At 42.1% G+C, this 21,993-nt stretch overlaps 2 protein-coding genes across 2 annotated transcripts in view; one reads left to right on the top strand and one right to left on the bottom strand.

Annotated features, from left to right (window-relative positions):
- Positions 1-7,038, bottom strand: part of echdc2 (enoyl CoA hydratase domain containing 2) — a 15,085-nt gene extending 8,047 nt beyond the window's left edge. Inside the window, exon 1 of the mRNA XM_026158739.1 lies at positions 6,910-7,038. The gene's annotated coding sequence lies outside the window, so the exon portion shown is untranslated. The remainder of the gene's footprint in view (positions 1-6,909) is intronic.
- Positions 4,985-21,993, top strand: lrrc52 (leucine rich repeat containing 52). Its single transcript, XM_026158741.1, has 2 exons — positions 4,985-6,355; positions 21,637-21,993. Exons 1-2 carry the CDS (start codon positions 5,707-5,709, stop codon positions 21,975-21,977), a joined length of 990 nt encoding a protein of 329 aa, XP_026014526.1. The 5' UTR covers positions 4,985-5,706; the 3' UTR covers positions 21,978-21,993.

Below are 21,993 nucleotides of genomic sequence, written 5' to 3'. Positions count from 1 at the left end.
CCAAAAAAAGTCACACAATGATGATAAAGAGGAGAAACATGGTAAATGAGGGGTTCACAAATGTCTGTTTAAAATTTCATGTAAGCCCACTTCCTGAGATATTTCCATCTGTATCTGTGAGCTAGGCTGCTGCACTGGCTCCATGTGCATTTATTAAAATGAACATAGACACTAATCTATTTTTACTCAATCCCACATACTTCATCCTGATGCCTTATGCACTTAGGAGAGCACCATTGTTTAGTATCCCACAGCTGAAAACTGAAAGCTACACATTCACATGTTAATTTTTGCCCAGCTGTTTAGGAAAATTATTGCATATGTGATTTATTTATGAGGGATATATTCATTTATATCCTTGGTAGGATTCATGTGACTTGGAATTGAGTTCCATAGATGAAGTTTAAAAAGCAGTAATCTTGACATTGCTGGTTTTAGTCTTTTCACTGAATTTTTAAACAATATATATATATATATATATACACATATATATATATATATATATATATACATATATATATATATATATATATATGTGTATATATATATGTATATATATATATATATATATATATATATATATATATATATATATATATATACACATATATACACACATACATATATATATATATAGCTGGAGACATGCTTCCAGTTTAGGTGCCTAACCCTTCCATTACCACTGGGACCATTATAGACTAGAACATCTGCTCCAGCTGATCCTTCAGCCCCTGATTCTGGTACTAATGATGCATCTGGATAATGTAGTGAAAATATTACTGTTTTTGGAATAAACTAGGTGTTTGAATCCTGATCAGGGTGTGCATCTAGCAAGTATCCACAGTGCTACTCAAGTATACCTTGGAAAATAAGTAAACATACAGCTAACATCACCCAGTCAGCTTCTTAGAGCACGTGTTTACCCTGAGAACTCAAAGCACATTTTACTACAATCCTCATTCGTCCAAACATGCACAACAGGAACCTTTCTATACACACCTTGTCTGACATTCACACACACACCTACACTATGGTACATTACAGTGGTACATGCTCATTTTTCACATGTCAAATTATCAGGTCAGCATATGTTTAAGTAACCCAGTCAGCCTTCTGAGTGCTCCATGCACACAGGTTCATTTGGTTTTTGGGTTTTTTTTTATTCTTGACTCTTTATGATGTCAAAGAGAGCCAATACTCATAGTATGACCAGACCTGCTACACATGTGTAGCTGTGAGCACCCTCAAACCTTTTTGTGAGAGACAGGCAGTAAAAGCTGTTTTAAAGCGAAGGAAGTGAAATAGATATTTTTTCTTGACAGGAGCTGCACCAAAGCAGCGTTAAATATAAATAAGGAACCCTTTGAACTGCAAAACACTCAAACATGTTAATGTAACACAGGATTATGTTAAGTACTCAAATGCTCCCTGGACAGCACTGCACATGAAAATATGATTTTGACCTTTTTCAGATTAGTCCTCTTTATGGCCAAGCTGAGCCATTACAGGCTGTAAATAAAATGTAATGTCCACATGTTCGGTCTCTTTATACTTAATCTTTTCTATCCATAGCATCCAGTATGGAGGCAGTCTGTGTGACTGATAGATGACTGTACTCTTGGCTCAGTTACATTAAAGTGATGGACTTGGACACAACCTGAAAATAAAGAGCCTTGGCCTTATAGCCTGAGGGATTGTGCAAATTGGGAGAAGAGTTACAACCATACTGAGCCACAAAAAGAGAAAGGGAGAGTGGAGTTATAGCTATATGCTCGTGAAAAGTGAGTATTTTCAGCTGTTACAAAAAGAAAAACAATTTGTCTTGTCATTATTTAGTCCAGCAATTTCTCCAAAGAAAAACAAAAAGATGTGAAGTAGTGGATCTGAAGGGAAAGGTGAGTGACACCTTTAATGGTAGAGGTAGTCCTCTCCTCAGGTTGGGGATCAGACGGTCTGTCTGGCACTTGACAGCTGACACTGAACACACCCTTATTAAAAAATAAAGATACGCTCACACACTCCACACAGGTGCACTGTCACATCCATGCAGACGAGCATGACACAGAGCGCATGCCGCTCTCACGTGACCGTACGAGACAAGACATCGAATGCCGCGTAGCCTGGACACATGATGTTCCCTCAGCTCACGCACGCATGCAAGCACATGGATGTACACAAGCCCCTTTGGAAGCTGACACCATTTTGAGCAGTCAGGGAGGAAAGTCACATTAATGATTCTGATCACCAGGCTTTACCAAGGCGGTTAGCCGCGAACACGATCCAGCTGGGCCATTTAGACAGAAACCCACGACAGAGGGAGCAGACGGGCCGAGAGAAACCGACACTGATCAAATAGGCTCATTTTTCTCCAGGCCGCTCAGGGCTCGGTGGAGCTTTACTTCAATAATCATACATCAGACTGGAGATAGATAACCATGCTGGACCACAACAGCTCTGAAATGAAAAGATGTAGGTGTCAGAGCTGTAATATTTTACAGCTTGTTATCTGTGTGAACTCTTATTATGAAGCAGCGCCTGCTTGTCTCCTCTGGCCACATGTTACTCGACTGACTTTCCTTTCTTAGAAAAATATCATCTTAAGGGGCTGTGCAATTATCCAACCAACCTTTGATCATTTATTCGCCTTCAACCTACTCGTAGCAGTCCTGACTCCAGGTTGGAAACCAGTTGGGCATTTGTAAATATGCTTTTTTGGGCTATGTTTTTAGATTTCAAGCCCCCCCCCCCCCCCCCCCCCCCCCCCCACAGCAGTGAAATAAAGGTCACTTGTCTTAAATACTGTTTTAATAAAAGTAACAATCTTATTCTTGTTTTCCTATATTTGATTAAAAAAAAGATTTACACTACTAGAATAACTTGAAATTGGGTTTCTTGGAGAATAAACTTTTTAGGATGAATAACAGATTTATCAGACAGTAGTGTCAGGATGCCTGGGTCGTTGACCCAGGGTTTTTGAGTTTATTATATTATTTATCATTTCTAGTCTTTGGTTTCTTTGAGTTCTGTCTTATGGTTTATGTCTCTGTCTTCTCTAGTTGCTCTGTCTCCCCTTGTCGAGTTCGCGTCGCTGTGTATCCTTAGTTGCTTTATCCCCATGTCCAGTCAGTGTCTGTCTGCCCTGGTCCCATGTCTCTGTTCCCTCTGTTGCAGTGCCTGCATGTGAGTCTGTGTCTTTAGTTCAGTCTATGTTATGTTTCCTGTTTTACTTTGAAAGTCCGTGTCTCATGTATATGCGTCTGGTTTTGCTTCCTTTGTCTCGTTAGGCCTGATTTGCCCCAGCTGTGTTTCCCTCCTGTTACCCATTCCCTGATTGCTCCCCCTGTGTATTTAAGCCCTGTGTTTCTCTGTGTCGTGGTCTACCCTCATTTATGCTGTGTGTTCTGCCTGCTCGCGCATGTAAGTTTAGTTGGATTTTTGTTACGTTTGCCAGCAATAAAAGCTGAGTTTTGAAATACACTTTTGCCTCCGAGCGTCTGCACTTTGGGTCCTCCTTACCACCACTCCTGCCTGCACACAGCCCTAACCTGACAAGTAGCTCTGAAGGCAGATGGAAAACAATGAGAGACCACAAACAAAGAAATAGTTACTGTGCTTGTAATTTTCTTTTCATTATTTTTAAATAAAAAGGATTAAATTTACTAATTTAAAGTTTTAAAGGTGTTGGTGTTTATGCTGATCTAACTGGCTCCTGAAAATTAATATTTACCCCTGACATTCTAATATGTTAAAGCTTCCAATGTTGTGTTGTTGTTTTTTTTAAACCAAGATTAAGGTTCTTCATTGATTGCAATAAAAATGCCACCAGGGTGTTTGTAAATCAAAGAACTCTGACTCTCTTGATCTCTGGTTTCATGTTCATACCAGATTGGGTTAATTCCGTTTAAGATTGTTGAAAGTGGCATTTTATGCTCCTCACTTCATGTTTTCAGAAGAAACAAAAAATTTACGCTACATTTTAGACTCCTGACAGCAGTCACCTTTGACAAAACACAACCAGCTATTTCTTATATGCATGTTTAAGCTCCTGTTGTGGTTTAAATATGCTACTAGCTCAAATGAGGAAGTCCTGCCCTAAACCCTTAACCTTTGACCTGACATATGTTGGATAGCAATAGTGTTTTTGGGGTGAAACGGTCTTCCGTAAGAAAAATTTCAGGGCATTAGTATTGCTTCGTTTGAATTTGGATAGCTGACAAGATATTTGTACAAACTAAAATATAATTTGGGGTTGTTGTTTTTTTACTAGAAGCAAAGGGGATTTGTAGCTGAGCTGCAGCCAGTTTAAGTCCATACCTCTATGTGACCCCTTACGAAGGAGCCTTTGACCTAATTTCTCTGACTTTTGAACTATTTCCATCTCTGACACCTGTCGCATAGCTTTGCATAACACCTTTGCTTCACTCATCTCCCATTTGAAAGTGAACTTTTGAATGACACTAATGGGATGTGACAGTCAACATCCTGTCAACTTACTTCCAACTGTAAGACAACAAAACGTGTGGCATGTGGATAAGGGAGTGTGTGACTGCCTGACCAAATTAAAATCTGACTATGCCAGAAAAAATTAATAACTACGCGCGCGCACAATCCAATTTGAATGCATTATGTTGTCAACAAGCCGCTGGGGGAAAAGACAAGGGAGAAATTAGCCAGTGGACCACATGAGATAAGGCCTGTTAAATTTGTGCATGGCTAAGAGGCTGCTGCTTTCAGACAAGATTATGATTGAGTTGTTTTCATTATTATTATTATTATTATTATTTTATGCGCGCACACACAAAAACACAACGGCACGAGGACTTTGAGTTTCACCGGATGGTCGGACGGTTTGCTCTCTGGACGTCTGGTTTTCTAAAGAGGGCAACACCTGCTGACGTCACCACTACAAATTGCCCATAGCCAACACACACACACACACACACACACACACACACACACACACACACACACCACAAACTGGACTTTTGTGTGTGCAGAGCTGCAGTATACGCGCGGATGGAGAGTCAGAAAGGGAGGGCGCACAGAGCGAGACAGCATCAGTACAGCGCGGCAGTGAGCCACGGTCACACAGGGCTGAGTGAGCGCAGTGGAAGGACGCACTTTCAGTTGCACTCCTGAGGGAAAAACACGACTTGCCTGCTGGACGGTGGCGCACATCACTCAGACAAACACAGTCAAGGACACATGTGAGCCGAGTGCGTCTCCACGGAGAACATTTCGCGGACTCTGCGTTCAGGATTCAGGGATTTGTTTTAATTTAATTTAATTTTTTTTTTGCGTAAGTCATGGTATTTGTTTGGAAACTAAATAAACAATGCTCTCCGATGGAGTCGACTAATTCGCAAAGATGAGACTCGGAGGGGGCGATCGACAACATTCAATGGTTCTTTGGTCTCCTCAGGTGGGACAAAGTCCGATAAGCTGCACAAGTCTCACCCACTGAGCCTGAGAAGCGGTCACCTTCTGAAATGATGTCTGGTGGCGACGTGCGTGGTGCGCCAGCGTGCGTGTGAGTGACTGACCGATAGCCTTTCTGAGAAAGAGAGAAAGAGCCTGGATATAAACAGGAGCCGGGATTTCAGGCAGAGACAGCCAGATACTCACACCCATGCAGGATGCCCGGAGAGCGCCGGAGAGTCCTGGTCCAGCTCAGCCCGAGTTCATGACGCTCTGGGCGGCCTCGTCATGCGTCTCTTGCCCGAGCCCAGTGCCCAGTCCCTCCGACTCCTCTTCCTCTTTATCTTCGTGATGGGGGTGGCCCCTTCACCGGCTCTCACTGCCGGTTGCCCTGACAGATGCGTGTGCGACGACCAGCTGGTGGTCCAGTGCGCTGGCCAGGATCTTACCCAGTTTCCCAATGACCTCCCCCTGGCCACCCGGCAGCTCATAATCTCGAACAACCGCATCGGTGACCTACCGGCGCTGCAGCTCAACTACCTTTCCGATCTGGTCTATCTGGATTGTAGCAACAACTCACTGACAGAAATCTCCGAATCCACTTTCGGGAACTTGAGGAAACTCGCTTATCTGGACTTGTCATTCAACAACCTGCTGCAGATTGAGGACCGGACTTTCGGGCCCCTAGCGTCTCTGGTGATGCTCCGGCTGACGGATAACCCGAGTCTGGGGGAGATCCACCCGGATGCCTTTGCAGAGAACATGGCTCTGCAGGTGCTCGATGTGAGCCGGAACAACCTGACGACCCTCAACATTAGCAGCCTGATCGCTCTGCCTGCTCTGAGGTCTCTGGGGCTCAGCGGCAACCCATGGAGATGCGACTGTGACACAGAGGACCTCTGCCTTTGGCTGCAGATAGAGGGATACAAGTTCCAAGGTGAGGTTGTATGTATACACAAACGGGCATTTATGATGGTTTTAAACACTTAAAAAATGATAATGTATTTTTTACTTTTATATGGAACATAGCACAACACATAAATTGGTCCATATATGCATGTTTATTTTTCAGTTGGCAGCAGTCTTTTGTGAGGTGATCACTGTGCGTTTGGCTGCTCTTTCCTGGAAAAGAAACTACTCTTACTTTTAAGACCTAAAGGTTTCATCATTTGTGGATGGCTTAGCTCCTGATGATGGGCCACTTATTGCACTGTTGCTCTCCTTTTATTCTGATATGTATACACACATATTTCCAACCTCCCCCAGGTGTGCACAGATGCACAGTCAGATGCTCTTTCTCTTTCTGAAAAGCACACACTCACAGAGAGAGAGAGAGGCTCCAGAGCTAAGAGTTTGACCTCAGAGTCAAAGTAATCTGAAGATTTTGTTCCCCTGCTGATCTCTGCAACACAGTCCCTCCAAACTGCCCTTCACGTCTCAGTAATACCTTGAGTTTACCCCAACAAATAAGCAGCCTCGTGTTGTTCTTACCTGGAAGGCATCAGCACCTCGGCTGTAAAATCCCTTAAACACAGAGGAAGAATGACCCACGAAGAATTTGTGGACTTGTGACTTTCTCAGAGAGGACAAGCTCAGGTGATCTTTGCTCACAAAGGTTAATTGAGCTTAACTGTAAGCAGGTGAATTGGGTTATCGCTCGGGACAATGGATTGCTGTCTTACAGCTGGTGTTCATCCCATCAATGTCACCGCTTTGTTTATCTCAGTCCTGAAGGCAGAGATAATGCTAAGAGGATGATTGTGTCCTTTTGTACCTTTTTTTACTAACCTCTCCTGCTTGCGCACACGTGCGCGCACACACACACACACACACACACACACACACACACACACACACACACACACACACACACAGACTTTAATGAACACACATGCAAACAAAGTGCCCACTTGGGTGTACTGGAGCTCACATTGTTGGGCCCCTCAGTCCAGATGGTTAATGATGATGCTCTAAAAAATTGGCCTCCTGTGCTCTTACTAAGGACAACACGTACATGTGTGAAGCGTGTGTGTTTGTCTGTGTGAGAGAGAGTGACTCACCCCACTTAGTGTGGAAGCTAGAGGTTAAGGGGGACCCTCAGGCCAGGACCCATAGGAAATTTAAGTATTAAGGGACACAGAGCTTTAGAGGAAGGCCACATAAAGACAACAAGTACCCAAAGTTGTTATCCACCTTTAGACATGCAGTTCCTAAGAAAATCAGAACACATTTTCTAACCCGAGAGCTTCTGAACTGTAAGTGACACAATCCAACACCCACAGCTGAGCCACTCTGCCTTAAAAACACTCACACCTGTAACAGTTAATAATTATGAAGTGACACTCATTCATCATCGCACCGCTCTATAAAAGTTAGAAACGTGATCAGTGGAGTTCAGACTTTGTTCATTGAGAAACACATATCGCACACCCTCCATCGCTCAGGCTGACAAATCAAGTATGAACGTGGCATTCATAAACAAACACGTAACCAGTTTAACGAAGTGAACGGGGTCAAGCGAGCACGTGTGTGTGTTAGAGCATGTAGTTGTGTTTCTGTGGTCGTGAATGCCTCCTGATCAGACTGCAGGGCTGTGAGTCTAAAGCACAGAGACTCCAGCTGTCGCTACCTCTCAGTGTGAATATGAATCAGGTGCATGCAAGTGTGTATGCTTGTGAGAGTTCATCTTCAGACAGACACAATAACTAATTCAGGATTGTTTTCAGTTTTGCTGCTGATGATGTTTAAGGTTATAATACCTGGATTCAAACCAAATTTAGTTTGGTTTGATTGTTTTTGTGTTTCTGTTACAGATTTTGTGCTTTTTGTCGTTGTTAGGTATTTACATGCCCGTCATTTTTAAGAAAGTCACCCAGTTTTTCTTTTTGTTTGTGCTGGTTATGTGTGACTGACAAAGGCTGACATGACTTGACTCTGGCAGCCATAATAAAAGAGAGACAACAAGAGAGAGAGCGACAGAGTGATTGAACGAAGAGACACAAAGACAGAGTGGATGCGTTTCTTTAGTAAAGTCACGAAAAAAGCAAAAAGACAAACCGTCAGGAAAGTCTCTGTCACAGAGAACGAGTCTGAGCTAGAGGTGCAAGCAGTCGGGTTTTATGGTTGATGTTGTAAATTTCTTCCTGGTCAAGAAAGACTTCGAAAAAAAATGTTAGATAAAATGATATTTTCAGAAAGGGAAGCTTAATGTAATTGTGAAACAGCTGCTGTTATTAAAAAGGGTCTAAAATTAACCAAGAGAAAAGAAGTAAAGATACTTTTAGTTAATCATGTATAATATTTAGACTCTATATTGAAGGAGTTCTGTCATAATGGCGCTAGGCGTGGGGTTTGGCGCTGGGGGTTTCAGTTACAAGAGAACTGGAAGGAAGAAGACCAACAGCACCACCTGCAGATTTGCACCCCAGGAAATACTAATTTAATAAACCTTAATTATTTTGCAAATTGGTAGTTAAAGCACACAGACTCATTAGTGGCAAGGCAGAAGTGTGACAGATTAATTTCAATAGCTTCTTTGACAAATCAGTCGCAGTGAGACACATTTGGTGAGTCGCTGGTTGCAACCCTGAGTGAGCCTTTCTCAGTGTAGATTGTCTCCGCAAGTGGCCCCCAGCTAGTTGTATTAATTAGTTATTTTTGCCTGGAGTGGTACTTTAATATGTTTTTTAGCTTTGTGACTGTAGTTGGCTTCTTTTATAAATATTATAATAAAGTAATATTTTAACAAATTTTGTGGGTTTTTGTGTGGTTTTTAACTTGTTTTCTTTTGTTGGAGCACTTATTTTTGAGTTATCGACTTGTACAAATAAAGTATTGAAATTCATCTGTCACACCTTTGCCTTGCCCGTAACAAGTCTGTGTGCTTTGGTTACTAATTGTTGATATAATTTGGGATTATTAGATTAATGTTTACTGAGCTGAAAAAATCCCCTGGTGGCGTTGTTGGTCTTCTTTCCTGCAGTTGTTTTGTAACTGCCCCTTGCCACAATGACAGACTTATCACCTAACTCAGCAGTTTCCTCAGCTCTGTGAAGCATTTTAGCATCTTTCAGCTATTTTGTTTTACATTCACTGATCACTTTATTAGGTGCACCTTGCTATTACTGCGTTGGACCACCTTACGTTTGCAAATATGCCGTACTTCTTCATGGGATAGATTCAACGAGGTGCTGGAAGCATTCCTGGGAGATTTTGGTCCATTTTGATATGACAGTGTCACACAGTTACTGCAGATTTGTCATGATAGTTGCACATTAATGCTGTCAATCTCCCGTTCCACCACATCCCAAAAGTGCTCTGTTGGATTGACATCTGGAAACTGTGGAGGTCATTTGAATATAGTGCATTGCCATGTTCAACAATCCATTTTGAAATGATTTGAACTTTGTGACATGGTGCATTTTTCTGCAGGAATCAGCCATCAGAACATAGGCACACTGTGGCAATAAAGAGATGGAGAGCAATGACTAGTCAGCAGCAATACTCAGGTAGGCTGTGGCAATGAAAGGATGCTGAGTTGGTACTAAAGGGGGGGGAAAGCGCGCCAAGAAGATTTCCCCAGCACTATTACACCACCAGCAGCCTGAACTGTTGAAACACGTCAAAACTAAGGCACGTGTTCATGTTTAGACTAAACTCTGACCCTACTGTCTGCAGGAGAAATTGAGTTATCAAACCAGGCATTTTCTAATTTTCTATTGCCCAATTTCGGTGAGTCGTGATGTCAATCATAGCCTCAGATTTCTGTTCTTAGATGATAGGCACGCCACCCAGTGTGGTCTTCTGCTGCTTCGAGGTCTGAAGTGCATTCCTCAGTTGTTGCAGGTGGTTATTTAAGATATTGTTCTCATGCTATAAACAGCAGTCTGTTCGTTCTCCTCTCGCTGGATATTTTCTCATTTTCAGGCCATTCTCTCGAAGCCCTAGAGATGGCTGTGTGGGGTAATGCCTGGAGATCAGTTTCAGTTCATTTTGCAGCAGTGAGTTGTAGAGAACCTGATATTTATAGAGCAAATGAATAAATCAGAGCTGAAAGGAAAAACAGTAAATGTCAGACTATCAGTAATCAGGTGGACAAGCGTGCAACTCCAATGTAAAAACAGCCAGTTGTTCGCTAATATGTTAGCCACATTCATCTAACAAAGCCACTTCTGGCATGTGTAAGCTGCACCCAAGAGAAAAAAATAATAAATGCAGTTTTAGGGAGAAACATGATATTCATGGAGAGAAAAATAACCTCAGTTTGTTACTTTGTTGTGTCGTGCACATAAAACGCTGTAGTGCGGAGACATTTGTCAGTCATGGACATAACTTCTTACATTACAGGCAAACTTCTCAGCAATAATAATAACTCATTCACTTTGCTGCACTTCACAGTGTGTCGGGTGTTGATTTTCTGCTTTTGGGACATGTGCTGTCTAATGATGCTGATGTTCACACGCCACGGTTTGCATGAAGTATTACATCCAGCAAAGAGGAAATGGGATTTTTTTCTGTTTATCTGTCAGTTTCACTAAAAGTGGAGTCTGGCTTAACATAGAAATTATTTAGATGTGGATACGGAAACTTTTTTACAGCTGCAAGACAGGGCAAGGTGCGAGAATATCCAAATCTTTGCAACCACGTATCAAACTGAAAAAACATAAAACAGAGCGATCACCTTGCTGCTCTGAAGAAGATATCAGAGAATAACCTGGATCCATGGACTTAATTCAGTTGAAGGTGTGCCGTCTCGGACTAGTCTTGTTTGTCATGGCAATAAATCAACAAGAAAAAGGTACGTTCAGGAAGATTTTTATATAACATTGTCTGTTTGGTCATGCGTTCCAACAACTCTGACTTACCTGTCATGCTCTGATCTCCATTCTCTATTATGAGTTGTCAGTACTCAGGGAATGTACTTTCCCTTGTCATAATAACATTTCAGCTTGTTAAATGCCTTGCTGTACTCACTGTAGGGTGATATTTGACAAGTGTCTCAGCTAAATACACAGACTTTGAGTGGCTTGTCCTGCCTTCGGGCTGGCAGAGCTGGTAGTGTTATGACTCCAGTGTTGGGGAAAGTATTTTCTGGCTGCTCATCAGTCCCCTGGATGGCTGGGAGCCCAGAGGCAAAGAGCCAAGGCAGGGGGGCCACGCATGGGGCAAGAGTTAAATATTTATAAAATGAAAAAGACAAACAGAGGTCAGCCAGTTTAAAGATGTCACAGTGAAAGAAAGACATTAGGTTTCTCAGAAATTGCACCTGATTTTGACTTTAATGAAAGCGAATCTTTAATTACTGAAGAAATTAGATGAGATGAGAAGAGAGAGAACAGCTGAAGTAACACAGGAAAAGAAGAGAGGACAAAATGAGAAAGGACAGAAAGGGATAATAAATTGGGCAAAGAGATTAAAATGAACTTTGGGTACAGCAAGGAGAAATAAAACAAAAAAACAAAAACACACAGACTATTGAGGACTTACCAATCATCTATGCCCCAGATCTGTCACTCAAACCCATTAAAACATTCATTATGACAAGGAGGCATCGATTCAATTTAATACAGGTAGATGATGCATTATTTATCAGCTGGAACCATTCCTCAGACCCATCTGGTGCAGAGAGGCATATCAAATTCAACTGGTCTCCTTCATAGTGTAGCCTCTATGTATTTTTATGTCTCTGTGCATTTTACTGTGTGAGCTCGAACGCAGGATTGGTATGATGCTTGTGTGGGTGTGTTTGTGATGTGATCACCTGAGGCACAGAAGGGAGATAGCACAGGTGTGTGAGTTCATGTGCATGACTGCGTTTACATGCTGCACGTATGTGCACGTGCGTGTGGCAAACCAAGCATGTAAGCCAAGAGAATGAAATTGGAAAAGAGAGCGGAGAGTGTGAAGATGACGGAGCAAAAAATAAAAAAAAACTCAGGGAAATAGGAGGATGTAGAAGATGAGGGAAACGGGGCTGAAGAGGAGAACAAATGCAAACGTGCTAGAGCGGGAATGAAAAGTGGAAGGTGATAAAGAGGGGGGCAGTGACAAGAGATAGAGGAAAGAGAAGAGAGATGGAGCTGCTGCTATCTGACCTTCACTCTCTCTCTCTTTACTCATTCTCTGCCAAAGGAAGAAGGGATCATATGGAGAAATGATAGATAGGAGGATGGTGGTAATCTGACTAATGCCATATTTGAGAAGAGTGTGAAGGCGTGTGTTATTCAGCCCTAGTGGATGTGATGGAGAAAAGGTCAACTATTCTTAGTCTTCTTTGCCTTCCCCAGTATGATGCATTTAGCTGGCTAAACGGTGAGATATCCGAGCTTCGCCGTGAGGGGAGGGCCCCCAGAATGTCTTATGCTGGATTTTGTAGGCTTGTAATGAGCATGACTGGGAAAATTTGGAGATTTAAATATGTCTAGGCATTTTAGGTAAAGCAGTAAAAATCAAGTCTCCGTTTTCTAAATGGAAATTATAATGTATGCATCGTTCCTTATGTCTTATCTCGTGTAACTGTTATTTAAAGTACAGCAGAGTCTAAAGTCTTGATCCACCCCTCGTTTTTAAATATTTTCCTTTCAATGAGCCAGACTATCTCAAGCAATAGATCTCCAGGCTTTTTGAAGGGTTTTTCTTTCAAAATTGACTGACCAATTTCAGAAGAATGTTTTTTCTTTCCCTTTGCAACTTGACATCAACCTATGAATCATTCAACAATAAAAATGGGCCTACCTCATGAGCCAGTGTTGTGTCTACACAGTAGCAAATAACCTGTATTGAATTGTATCTGTAGGGACTTTATTATTTGCAGCCTGTTGCAAAAATACATTATTTGTTCCTTTTAAAAATACCAAAGAAAACACAAGCATACATTTATATTTTTCCACCAACAAGGTGATCCCGATAGAGCTATGTGAAAGGACCCAGAACGACTCAGATATGGCTGCTCTCAAAACTTTTATTTATTGTGCACTTTATTGTGTCTCTCTGTCACCTCGAACTCTGCTGCTGTCAGCTGCTTCAATCGCCTGCCTCCTTCCTCCGATCCTGCCGGCTACTGAAATAGGGAAGTCATCCACCACAGCTCCATCTTTATGGAGGTGCTTTCCAATACAGAACAAGCCAACTTTAGTAATTTCCATAGACTGTGAATGAAAGGTGGACATAGCCATACAGTGTGTGCAAAGCCCTTTTTCTGAACCCTTGATGTGACCCTTTTGATACCAGATATCTACAGCGCAGTATGGATCTTTAACATGCTTCTTGTCAGTACTGGGGCCCGTGATTTACAAAATTAACATAATTTTATATTCAGAAAGACTTAAAGTTAGTGAGTGGTGCCATAAAATCACTGAAGCAGTGGGGTGGTTTTCTCTTAGACTTCTATACAATGTGATTTAACAGATGTCTACTCTACTAATCATTAGAAAGAATTCAGGTTTTACGCCAAGATGGCGTTACTTTACAGAACCTATGCACACTCTATGATGTTGCCTCTGAGTACAAATCTGAGACATCAAAACAACACTGGTGAATTGCAGTGATGGTTCCGGAACAATTTTATTATCATAATATACAAATAACACAACAAATAACACAGTGATATCTGATAGTAAATCTGCAGGTTTTGCAGTATGGTCTAATTTTCACAAATCCCTGAATGAATGATAGTATGTATTAAGGACATTATTGTCCACTGTAATCTTATTGATTCATAAATAATTCTTCAAATTCTGTTCTTAGTACTCTTCCTCCACCTGGAGGTCAGAGGTCATAAAGGCAACAGAGAAGAATGGGTTGTCAGAGACGTATCATCAGGGTAGCTGATTAAAGGCTTCAGTCAAGGTGTCTGGTTGAATAGTGGCCTCCACTAAGCGTGTAAACACACAGAAATATGTAAAACAGACTTAAGTTAATTCTCTGTGATTGAAGGTATTAGAGGCTGCTCGTATCTACGGCTTCCACATGTACAGGACCAAAACTGTACTAATTACCATGTGCACTGGCGTAATTAATCTGTTTATAAATAGCTCCGCTCCTGTTTCACAGGATAGCATCTCTGCCCCTGCAGGGTAATAGCTCAGAGATCTGATCATACATGTGTGTAATGTGAACATACTGTAAATGCACACATGAGCTTAAAATGCAGACCTGCATCTTAAGGTCCTTTAAACTACAGGCCTCTCTTGTTTTGTGTGCATTCACAAAAAAGAAAAAGAAAAAAAAAAGCAGTTGTTATTCCGCTGCTCGTTGCCGTCTTATGCGAGTGAGCATCAGAGACTAGTGAACAAGTTAGAGTGAAGTCAACGAGTCAACAGCATTTTTCAGCAGCATCTCATCCCCACATTAGCAACACCTCCGGGGAAGCAATGAGCCCGCTTTCCTGTCAACACCGAGCCTGGAATCTACCCAGCTGATGATTAGACACTGAGACTGTATCACCCAGGCTCAGTGACTGACACTCACAAACACTCATGACCTCTGATTACAGATGCATATGCACACACATACACTGCTTATAGTCACTGGATTGCTATATTGTGCACTCTTTCAAATAAAACAGGAAGTCTTAGTTCCCATTCACAATTCCTGGAAAGTTCTGCTTGATCTGAGGCTTTTAGAGAGGTGCTTACTCGTGTCTTGGGCTTGTGTGCCTTTATATCCGCTTGTCTATTTTAAAAAGTAAGGTGTTACATGATTGACTGCTTATGTTTATTTCCTCCTGTGATATTTTTATCCTTATAAGCACTGGCCAGGTGTCAGTGAGCTGCAGGGATTTGTGTCCAGTCATTAGCACACTGACATAACACGGTGACATTATGGCATGCACAGCAGACATAATTGGGTAAAAGGTACAAAAAAACAGGCAGGTGTACACCATGCAGGAAACCAAGAACCAGACAGCAATAACATTTTACCGACTGCATATTGCAGAATCTAAGTGTAGGGCAATATGAAACCACCTGGTTCAGGCCACACTACGTCATAATGAGTGTGTATGCCTTGCCCTGCAGCTTGTTTAAGGTGTGTTTGAAAAATGGGGAAACTGCAGTGCAGTGAGCATGCAAACTGTCAATTTTTCGAGGCTGCAGTAACTGTCCTGAAACTGCTGGAATTAGACTGCACTCAAACTACTCTGCAGGAACAAATAGCGCAGGCACACATCTCTTTATCTTTGTGCTCCACACTCGCTCTCTGCTCTCTCCGAGCCTTTCTCATGCACATCCACACAGTCCTTAACCTGAAAATACCCCTGGTTTAGCTCTCGGGGTATTTGTTTCATTTTGCAGAATTGTATAAGTGCTGCACCTACTGAGAAGTTTTAATGAGACAATGAGCAGGTTAACTGCACAGGCAAATGGAAAGAAGAGCAAATGTTAGCACAAGTTTGCAAGTAACACCCTTTTATACACATTTAAGTTTTCAAAAAGGTGTGCTTAAAATGAATTAGCACCTGTACTGAATGGGTACTATAACTGGACATTTAATGAAACAGTCTTCAGATTAGATATTAACCGGAGAGAATGGCTACAATGCCTAAAATGCTGGACTTTAAACAAGAAAATAACAGTTTTAACTACATTCACCAAAAGTACCAGTGCATATCTTATTAAAGACAAAATTCAGTGAAAAATAGCGACTGTGAAAAACAGGGACAACTACTGAAAATGTCAAGGGCATGCTGCCAGAGTGATGGCTGAGTGATGGGATGAGTGAGAAAACAGTGAGTGACAAGGAAACAGACGGTGAAGAGAGACTGAACACAGAGTGAATCATCCAGGCTGCCACCTTTTCCTGTATTCTGCAGTAATACTCACATTATTTTCTCTTATCTGGGATTGGAAGCGGCAGTGAATTATCTCCAAAGCGTAGCCACAAGTGTGCAGGATAAATGTATTTGTGGGCGGGAATTCAGACGTCTTCCTGTTGAACGACACAGAACCAACTGGTAAATGGCCTGTATTTGTATAGTGCTTTACTGGTCCCTAAGGACCCCAAAGCGCTTTACACAACCAGTCATCCACCCATTCACACATTGGTGATGGCAAGCTACATTGTAGCCACAGCCACCCTGGGGCGCACCGACAGAGGCCTTCTCCTGTAATCCGTTCCTATTACCCGTTGTATTCTAAAAGTTATTTCCTTATTACTCCCTTCCCTCCACCTGTGGCTTATCCTTTTTCTCTCCTCGTCTGTGTTTAGCCATTACTCGATCTTATCGTGTTCATCTCCTGCATGCCTCTCATCCATTTGGGGATCCTCTGCATTTTTATTTATCTCATTGTTTACTTATTTGACTCACTGCTCGACTTTGGTAAATCCTGCTCAACTCTGCAGTGCTTTTTGTGGTCATGTTCTTCCAAAATTTGCATTAAATTTACACCTTTCTTGTTTAACATCAGGCTTTGTGTGTGCTTTTGACAGAAGCCCTTACACATGACACCTGCCCAGCTCACACCATGTTACAGTCTAAAACTCTTAACTCTTTAGATTAAATACAACAGGCTACATACACTCGCTGGTCACTTTACACCCATGATGCACATCTCCTATTAGTCTATTGGATTGATATCTGATTATTGTGGGCTAATTTTCATGTTCAGAAACCAGTTTGAGATGATTGAACTTTGTGACATGGAGGGTTTTTCTGCTGGAAGAAGCCACTGGTGCGGTCATAAATAGATCAGGAGTCTCTTTAATTATTTGACTGATTCATTATAATCTGGGTGTTACAAGGGCATACAGCCAGTTTGTGGGAGTCAAAATTCTGGCTAGGTCATAGGGGATCAAATATTTACTTCACTCAATAACCTGCAAATTAATTTTTAACTTTTATGTTTTTTCTTCAAGGGCAGCACGGTGGCACGGTGGTTAGCACTGTTGCCACACAGCAAGAAGGTCCTGAGTTCAATTCCACCATCAGGCCGGGGTCTTTCTGTGTGGAGTTTGCATGTTCTCCCCGTGTCTGCGTGGGTTCCCTCCGGGTACTCCGGCTTCCTCCCACCGTCCAAAGACATGCAGTTTGTGGGGATAGGTTAATTGGATAATCCAAATTGCCACTAGGTGTGAATGTGAGTGCGAATGGTTGTCTGTCCTTGTGTGTTAGCCCTGCGACAGACTGGCGACCTGTCCAGGGTGTACCCCGCCTCTCGCCCTATGACAGCTGGGATAGGCTCCAGCGCCCCCTGCGACCCTGAAAAGGATAAGCGGTAGCGAATGGATGGATGGATGGATGTTTTTTCTTTTGACTTTTTTGGTTGATATTTTGCCTCTCTCCATTAAAATGAAACAGGGGGTCAAAGAATTATTTACCCCACTGTATGTCTTGTGCTAGGATGAACTCATTAAGTTCCTATGCTTGCTCATTTTAATTAAATGCAATACAGTTTTCTTCCATTTAATGCTAATTCACAAGCACTAACTCATGGCACTTTGCAAGTAAAAAACTAAAACTTACCAAGTGTTTATGAAAAAAGTGCAGATCCAGGTTACTATTACTGCCAGTAAATCTTATTGATCTGTATCATATGATCCTTTTGTCAATGGTCAGTTCTCATTTTGTGTTTTAATCAATGAGAAAAGGGCTGCTTTTCATACAAAATCAATTGGAAGACAATAAAGAGAGTCATGTGAATTGAATACGTTTTCCCAAAGTAAGACTTAACTTTTGCTTCTGTCAGGCTGCCTGATTATTGTTAACTTCACAGCTAACACTAAATAACAGGAACATGGTGGATGCATCGTACTTTCATGCTTATCTATTGTTTAAATATTAGAGTTTTCTGTTGAAAGATTGTTTTAGTGTGAGACAGTGTTCTTGTTTGTTCACTTTGCTCAGACGCACACAGAGGAATACAAGTGGAGCACGCTCAATCGGCATACTGCCTTTCATCACACTTTAGAGAAGAACAGGCAGCAGTACCATGCAGCCAAGAACTGTGACCAGAGTTTGAATTGTTACAAGACACATGAAATGTTGACGGAAGAAGAACAAACGAGACCCCAATACCCCGAGGGACCTGTTTGCTGTTGTGAGTCTGCACAGCCTCTGATTGCACCTCACTGTTCCAGCATCCGGTTACGAATGTTACATTGCAAGAGAGAAAAGAAAACACCTCACTGCATATACGCAGGAAAACAAATCCTCACACCAGCCTCGAGGCAAGATTGGCAAGGTAATGAGACAGAGCAGACCAGCTAGCTGTGCCAGAAACAGTGGAAGACGATGACAGAGGGACAGCCACGAACAGTGAAGACACATAAGGAAGTTTAGTGCAGTTTTCCAACATATGAAGACCTTTCAACATAAATAAGGTAACATGGATAAAAGATTAGTGACAAGCAGATTAAAATAATAAAATAAAAACAGAACTGACCTTCCATACTTCCTCCACAGATTATTTTGTCCTGAGCTGTCCTCAGGCTCCTGCTGCAGCCCTTCCAACGATACTAAGAGGCAGAATTTCTCAAGCATGTCTTGGGTCTTCTCCCAGTTAGAAATGCCTGAAAAACCTTACTTAGTAGATATCGGGATCCCAAAGGGTAGTCAGACCTTTATCCATGGAGCTCGGCTGGATGCAGCCCAAACAAGTGGGTCCATCGCCTGTAGATGTGCCATTGTGGCCTGCTGCATTGTGGCTTGGGCAGCAGTTAAAGGAGGCAGCAATGGTGATCTTATCCCTTGGGTTCACAGACAGCCTATTTAAGGCCTATATAGATTTTGTATTGTAATAGTGAATTACTGAATGACATCAAAAATCCTTTGCAACAAACAAAGGCCATGATTCATTTCAATCAGGTGTCGCCTTTAGTGTCTTAGTGGAGAACAATCCTCGAAGAGCCAGTAAAGTCTTGTTTGGGTGGGTTTAAAGAGCCCTGTCCCTGCTTTCTCCAGGACTTTCTGATAACTAATTTCCACAAAGGAGAAATATAAAAGAATTTCTTCATTACATTCAGGAATGCGCCTGTTTTACTTTCACATTTCCAGCAGTAAATTTCATCCGTCGGTCCAATTTTGGCCTATTAACTTACAGACACTCTAAGGTTAATGCCATTTACAAAACTACCAGTGCGGTAAAATACAAACAGCATAATTTCTGTGTCTAATAATAAAGTATATAATCTTGCCCTTTGTGTTGCCCACTGAACACTCGGCATTAACCACTGTATTTGTCCCCTCTCAGTATTCTCTCCCAGCTTTTTAAATCAGGTCTCTTTTTCATGCCGATCACTTCTACGATTACTTCTAAAAGGGAAGCGAGCAGAGACAAGAGAGGGGCGATGTAAAATCTCTGTGCGTCTATTTTCTGATTGACTGTCAAAGATGGATAAAGAAAAAAGGTGTTACATGCAGAATATGTTCCAGTTTATCCTCAGTTGTTTATTTGCCACTGAAAAATTGTGCACCTCTGACAACTAATCCTGTTTTATGGTGTTAAATACTAACTCAGTGACCTCATACTCTCAGCACTCACATGGACAGCTGTTAAAAAGAAAAAACATCAAAGCTATTTGGTTACAGAAGAATACCAATCCATCACTTGACACATGCAGCAGACTTGACACAACATCAGCTCAACTCTTCTTCTCAAGAGTGGGAGAAAGCCCCCGGGGAGGTGATAAGCAACGCTGTATTGATCAAAAACATAAAACCACTGCAGATATATGTGTTGTGAAAGTTCTCCCGAGCAGGTTTGGGAAACCTTTTTCAAAACACCAAGTTTGCTTTGTTTGATTCCACTTTTCTTACCACCAGTATAATGTGTCTCGTGGTTATCTTGGGCAGAATAAAACACTTTAGGTTTGAGGTTCATTTGGGCGTCCTTCTAGTTCTTACTTCAAACTGCTGCTTCTGCAAATCCCTGGCAAGTAGTCTGAGATGTATAGATCATATCCAGTCATTCTGTTCCCATTGCTCATTTCCATGTCCAGACCTTTGGCTTCATTGGTAGATGACTGCAGTTTAATTAACACTGTTAACAGCAATAATCCATCAGAGGAATGGAGCGCCAGAGACTTCGCTCATATTCTATGTTCTGTCTATCTTGTGATTCCTATTTAGTGTGTGCATACACTCTTTCTCTGTGCATTTGTTTGCATTTTTCTTCCTCCGTCCCTGTTTTGTGCCGTTATCTTTCTCTCGGTTTTTAAAAGTGCTCATCTCGATTTGTCCGTCTATCTCTTTTTCGGTCTCTCATCTCTCTCGTTTTCCCCCAGCTTGGAATAAAGAAAAAGAAAAAGCAAAACAAACACACAAGCTCCTTCCCTTTATGTAGACAAATGCAATCAAGCATGCAGGGAGGGTGGGAATGAAGAAGCATGGGAATTAGCCGTGCTTCTAAAGTAAGATGAACTGATAGGAAACAGCGCATACTGTTCTTGTTTCTGATTACACTACTAGATGCATGCAGAGCGAGTCCCTCTACCCTCCATCCTCTCTCTTGTTAGCGCTGTGTTCATATTAATTGATATACACGAGGGTACTGTATATGCTAATGCAAATTCACTGTAGCAGAATGAACTGATTCAAGGAGGCTAGGACAAGCACGGACAAAGAGATTGGGACCTATCTGGCTTCAGTAGTTGACCCTAACCTTTGACCTCTCTTTTGTTAAATCTCAAACCCCATAAATAAGTCATTTACTGTTTTAAAAGTGTCAGTGTTTCTGCTTTACTGTGTGGATGACAGTTACTCCGGCTGATTATCATTTTCCCATTACGAGCAGCAGATGTTTTGTCAGAGAAAACACTCCTTATCTTCTCACCAGTGCATAGTGATTTGCTGGTGTATAATGATGTACACGAGCGTAGGGGAGCGTTTATGTGCCCCAGGCTTGCAGTCAAGTCACCTTTCCTTGCATACATGTGCATGAGTATGTGTACAGCGTAATAATGATCCCGTGCCCTAGACACCAAAGACCCCCATTACTCAGAGGAAATCTGTTGTGTCTCTCGGGATCCTTTATCACAAAGGTTATCAGTGCATTTTTAAAAGCTGTTTGTTTGGATCCTGGCGTTTGATGTTTGCATACCTTTTTCTCCTGAGTAATTACATTTTTTCCCCTTTTCTCTCCCGATACTCTGCCCTTCATCCTCAACCACACACTGATTATTCTCTGCCACTGCTCTCTTTTATGATATGTCTTTCCTCATTAATCTCCTCTCTCATTACTCCTCCACTCTCTTTTTTCTTTTTCTTTCTCTCCTCACCTCCAGATGAGGGCCAGACAGTTTGCCACAACCCTCCGGAGCTGGCTGGCCAGCGGTTGGCGGAGGTCGGCATGCAGTTGCGGGCAGATTGCCACCAAGGCCTGGGCTACTGGGACTACCTCTTCTTCATCGCCATCGGCTTTGTCATCTTCTCGGCCGGTACGGTGTCGGCTTGGGTGATGGGCGTGCTAATGGTGCTGTACGAACGCTACAGCAAGCGAAAGAGCGAGGAACTGGACAGCGATGACGAGGACGAAAGGGGAGGGATGGGTGGAGGTGGGGGAGGTGGAGGGGGAGGTGGGAACCAGGGGAATGGTGATCTGAGCAAGCCTGGCATGCAAGTGTGACAGACTGATGTGAAAC

This window comes from Astatotilapia calliptera, chromosome 23 (assembly GCF_900246225.1).
Source record: "Astatotilapia calliptera chromosome 23, fAstCal1.2, whole genome shotgun sequence".
In the NCBI taxonomy this organism is placed as follows: Eukaryota; Metazoa; Chordata; class Actinopteri; order Cichliformes; family Cichlidae; genus Astatotilapia; species Astatotilapia calliptera.
This window is presented reverse-complemented; position numbering and strand designations above follow the sequence as displayed.